Genomic DNA, 5,348 nt, shown 5'->3' with positions numbered 1-5,348 from the left:
ACTGCAAAGAGAAAAGCTTCATCTTAATAAGTATCTCTTTCAACTCAGCTGAGAAAAGCTCACACAAGTTTTGTCTCCACTTTTCAGTATGTCTTCTGATTTCTAAAAATGCCAAGTGACCAAGAGGACACTGCAGGCTTAGATGGAACACTCGTAGATGACTCTGGTTGAATGGGGAAGAAAAGTGGCACCTGGGGAGCAGGGATAGTTTGGCAGGGTCATAAAAACTGGGTGCTTCATTAGAAGCCCTTTTCAGTGGAGCATATAAACACACATCTCAGTTGCAGTGGTGTTAATGCGATTCAAACATGTGCCCCAGCACTGTGATAAGCAGAGCTGATTTGTTCATATGAGCGCCTAAGAGAACTTTTCCTTTCTTCATGCACTAAAACCTCTTTAAAATCAATGTGTTTATGCATCCCTGCATGTGAGGAAGGAGAGTTACCCTTCAAAAATCCACACATTTTATCATTAGAATATATTCTAGGTAAGCAAGCCAAAAGCACTTTGACAGTTTTGACCCCCTTCACATATTTCTTCACTTGGGGAAGCTTATTGTTTTTCTCTTCTTGTCACTAGGCAAAATATATGATGCCAGGTGCTAATAAAAACAAACAAACAGAGGGAGAAAACCAGAGAGAGAGAATGAGCAGAAATGTTTCTGATTTGGCTTGTAACAAATTACCTGGAACCTCTTTTGTGATCATAGCAAACGGCGAGAAGACTGGGAGCGATCAATCTTCGTGCGATTAAAAGAGGGAGGCTACAGGCTGAGGGAGAACATCTTGTTCCATCTCTACGTGAGCACTTCACCGTGTGGAGATGCACGACTCAACTCCCCCTACGAAATCACCACAGACTGTAAGAAAAAAATTTTCCCTCTCTTTTGTCCCCTTTGCGTGGATTTTTTCTTTTTTTTTTTAAGATCAGTTCTTCTTTCTTTGTTTACTTGCAGAAATATTTCACTGGAGAGCAGAAACACTACGAATTGTGTGGCATGTGTGTTCTGTGCAACTGGTGCTTGGTCCTGTGTACTGGGGAAAGGTGTGCAGGGAAAAGCAGAGCTGGGCAAAACAGTGGGACACTGCTCTGTATGCCTGAGACTCAGGGAATACATTGCCAACAGCCTGCAACAATACCTTGCCAATACATTGCCAACAACCCCTGAAGTAAATAAATGCCTTGGGAAGAGTCCACACGATCTAAGAGATGGTAGGAGCCATAGCTATGGCCTGGATGAGGGGATGAGGTCTCCAACTGGGGATGCATGGGCTTTTTTCGAGATTTAGTCAGTGCATATGGGTTGAAGGCTGTATTTACACCAAACCTGAACTGTCCAGGCTGCAGCAGCTGGAGTCTGAGGTAGAGCAATGATACAATTCAATACAGCTCATCTCTGGTGTTGGTCAAAGATCAAACTTTTCTCTAAATATCACCTGCCCTTGCAGCAAACAATGTCAAGACCCTTCTGGAAAGGATCCTTCCCAGACCATCCTGCCTATGTCAGACCAACTGCATAGTCACTGCATGGCAGATGGACTTGGATGGAGTCCACCATGCTAGCCTTGGAGTCCCTAGGCCCATACTTTCAGTATTTAAGTAGAAATATGGTTTTCCAGGGATTTCTCTTCTAGAGGTGATCCTGCAAGTGAGGCAAACAAATCAGGTCTTGAGCCAGGGTGTATGCCACTGAGAAACCTGCAGAGCTTTTTGTCCATGAAAAGACATCCTGTCTCCACCACATAACCCAATACTCTTGTCTCATCACTCCCCCAAGCATGCATGTCCTTGTCACTACCGCATCATCACAGAGGTATAATCTTGTTGCGTACCCACTGCACCAGCTTTGCCCCTGCCTAGCCACAGGGAATGTCCCCAACAAGGGACAAGGGACTTGAGAGATCTGTAGCTTGTTATCACACATCTCTCACTCCATGGTCTAATGCACAATGCGCAACGTGCACTCTTCTCTCTGCCCCTGGGTATTGCTTGTCATCCATGCATTTTACAGTGCTGTAACACCCAGAGTGCTGGCTGCCGAACGTACATATAATGAGAAATAGTCCTTGCCCCGACTACCTTGAATGTGAAGCAGGCAAGACAGAAGAATGGATGGAGGAGAAAGTATAGACACAACAATGTAAAATTAATCATCCAAGGTCACACAACAACCTAACTTCCTCACAGGCAAATCCATCAGATGGTAGTTTCACTCCTGGTTCTTACTTATACAAGTTATTTATTAACGATTACGTATTATTCTCCTCAGATGGGAATCTTTTTGTTGTGTGTGAAGGAGCAGCTTGCTGGGGTGAGAGAGCAGAACGCACCTATTCAGGATGGAAATACACTTCCTTACTTGACATGATTTCTACATTCTGTCAGCAGGATATATAAAATGAAGAAAGCAAGTAAACGTTTAAAAGGCAAACAGCAAATTGACAAATTCCTGATGAGGAAAGAGCATCATCTTAAAAACAAAATTCAAAATCAAAAAGGAAGTACCTATAAATATCATAAAAGAATAGTGATTTTGGCCTCCCACTTTAAGTGTGTATCAAGAGATATCTAAAAAGGCTTTATATTTGGTTAAAGGCCCTCATGTTTCCCAGAAGGCAGGATTCCTGGGGCACTTGTCATGAGAAGTGGAAGCACCAAAATCTGTAATTATTTTTAAAACATGGTCCATTCTCCAGAACAACCAAAGACTACCCGGGATGGATTCTGCTCTTTCATGCCTGAGGAAGCGGGTACTTTGGGCAGCTGACGGACAGAGCTGCCTATCAATATGCAGCTGAACCCCGTCCTGGAGGTGAACCGTACTTGGCACATGGATTGCTTCAAAAAGCACATAAATCTGCCAGGTAATAACAGCTTCTTTAGATAGCAGTAGATACAAGAAGTTGCATTTAAAAATATATAAACACACAATATCTGGCAGTCATACAGTGTAACTTGTAGGTGGTCACAAAAACAATTTCCATGTTGGTTTTTACACCAGTTACTGTCCCGATGCAGGAGCTGACGAAGAAAGGGCTGTGTGGCTTACTCAAGGTTACAAAGTGATTCGGCAGCAGGACTTGAAGGGGCACTATATCTGGTTTGTATTTTGCTCCTTTGAACAGATCTGTCTACCTTTGTCCTGTGCTCTTAAAATAATTTAGCACTGTATAAAAAGCCATGTTGCCAAAAGCTGTCCTTCAGTGAGATAAGCATTTCCTTTTAGGTGGCATTATCACAGAGACATCTGGGAAGATAAGTATTTTATAATGTTTATCATTCAGATCTTCTCTCTTTTTTTTTTTTTTCACTAAAGAAATAACCTTTCTTTCATCCAGTAATGACAAGAAACTCCAGATGAATGCTGTTTCATTTCTTAAACAACAAAGAAGCCTCTCCTAGAGCTAGCACAAGCCATCAAACGGTACTGATTATTCTCTAAAGATGCATTAACATTTAAAAACGGTGTCTCGCCATGTGGTTTCTGGTTTTGCAAAGGAATATGATAAGCCTTTATCAATATAGGGAGTGAGTAAAATCCACTTCTCAAATCTCCTTCCAAAAATTTCCTATTATCAACCGTGTCTTCCCAGCACCCTCAGGGAGGCCTCACATTTCCTTCTTATGAGCTTTGTTCTGGTAAGGGAGGAGATAAGCTAGCATGCACTTGAAACTCAGTTTACGTCTTACTAGCTAGTGCAGGGTACCAAGTCAGCAGCATGTGTAAAAGTCCAACCTTACCATGGTTCATGTGAAGAGCTGCAATGCAGAGGAGAGGTCCAGGAAGCCTGTACTCATGCCGGGTTCATGAAGGAAATTAAGAACTTAGGGACAAAAATATAAAATCTCGCTTTGATTTGCAATGATGCCCTTCTTAGATCAAGGGTGAGCTTGACTTTGTTGATACACTCTTAGGCAACTCTAAAAGAGAGACAAAATCCAGCTGGACCAGGGCTGTTCTGAGCATGGAGGAGTTTTCTAGCTCTTCTGTGGTATCTGTAGGTCAGGAGGCTGTGAGAGCTTATAGGGGGATTCAAGTGAAATTGAAGCTTTGGGAGAGGCAGATACAATCCAAGAGAGTAGAGGAGGAGGCTGAGGGGAGAGGTATAGGAACGGGTGACAGCAAGAGAGGAGACCAGCCAGTGTCAGTGGTGTTGCAGGAATAGGAGGCTGGGAAATGCCAGAGGGGTTTCTGACAGCTGTGAGATTTTTTATGGGTTTGTCCTGGATCATTCTCTCCAGCCAGTCTCCTTCCCAAGACTCTTTTATCTTAGTCATGTTCCAAGGTCACCCACAAGGTTGTAGCACAGCTACATGGTGAAGGGGCAGCATGTTCCCAGTATCCTCATCACTCCCTAATTGCTCCTTCACATACAGCTTCTGCCCCTGCTTCAGTTCAGTGCTGTAGGTCAGGAAGCCTGGGACATCTTTTCTGGTATTGCCTCCTTTTGTGTACAAGATATGCCTGGATTCCTGACTTCTCCTGAGGGCAGTATCACAGCACCAAGATAACATGGGTATTCTGGAGGTCTCAAGGGGGGTGATGCTTTACTCCACTCTGGTGAGACCTCACCTGGAGAACTATATCCAGCTCTGGAGTCCTCAGCATAGGAAAGACATGGATTTGACCATAGGAAAGACATGGACTTGTTGGAGCAGGTCCAGAGGAAGGCCATAAAGATAATCAGAGGGATGGAACAGCTCAACAAAGAAGAAAGGCTGAGAGAGTTGGGGTTGTTCAGCCTGAAGAGAAGGCTCCTCTGAGACCCTATTGTGGCCTTTCAGTACTTAAAAAAGGCCTATAAGAAAGATGGGGGCAGACTTTTTAGCAGGGTCTGTAGCAATAGGACAAGAGGTAATTAAAAGAGGGTACATTTAGATTAGATATAAGGAAGAATTTTTTTTACAATGTGGATGGTGAAACACTGTCACAGTTTGCCCAGAGAGGTGGTAGATGCCTCATCCCTGGAAACATTCAAGGTCAGGTTGGATGGGGCTCTGAGCAACCTGATCTAGTTGAAGATGTCCCTGCTCACTTCGGGGGGGTTGGACCAGAGAACTTTTAAAGGTCCCTTTCAACCCAAACCATTCTGTGAGTCTATGGTTCTGTTTTCCATTAGAGCACACACACTCCAGCTCATGAGGTGGAGTTGCAGCCATGGGAGCCGCTAGCCCAGTAACATTTGTTGTAGATTTCACACCTTCTTCTGAGTCTAGGGCAAACCACAGAATAATCAAAGCCTTGATTTGCTAAAGTGCCTTCCTAGCTAATTTAGGGCTTCTTGACTTATTGGCTGTTTTTTAAGAGCCTCTTGAAAAGCAAAATGAATTGCTTAAAAAATTGAGCT

General features: G+C 43.5%; 1 protein-coding gene across 1 annotated transcript in view; it reads left to right on the top strand.

Moving 5' to 3' along the window:
* LOC104532965 (double-stranded RNA-specific editase B2-like) overlaps positions 1 to 5,348 on the top strand; it is a gene marked incomplete at its 3' end in the record, with an annotated part of 59,831 nt that overhangs the window by 31,016 nt on the left and 23,467 nt on the right. Inside the window, exon 6 of the mRNA XM_010178314.2 lies at positions 710 to 861. Within this exon, the coding sequence (XP_010176616.2) occupies positions 710 to 861 (152 nt within the window). The remainder of the gene's footprint in view (positions 1 to 709; positions 862 to 5,348) is intronic.

The sequence above is a fragment of the Antrostomus carolinensis genome, unplaced genomic scaffold, assembly GCF_000700745.2.
Source record: "Antrostomus carolinensis isolate BGI_N321 unplaced genomic scaffold, ASM70074v2 scaffold9021, whole genome shotgun sequence".
Taxonomy (NCBI): Eukaryota; Metazoa; Chordata; class Aves; order Caprimulgiformes; family Caprimulgidae; genus Antrostomus; species Antrostomus carolinensis.
The sequence above is the reverse complement of the archived record's forward strand: the minus strand, read 5'-3'. Positions and strand labels throughout refer to the sequence as shown.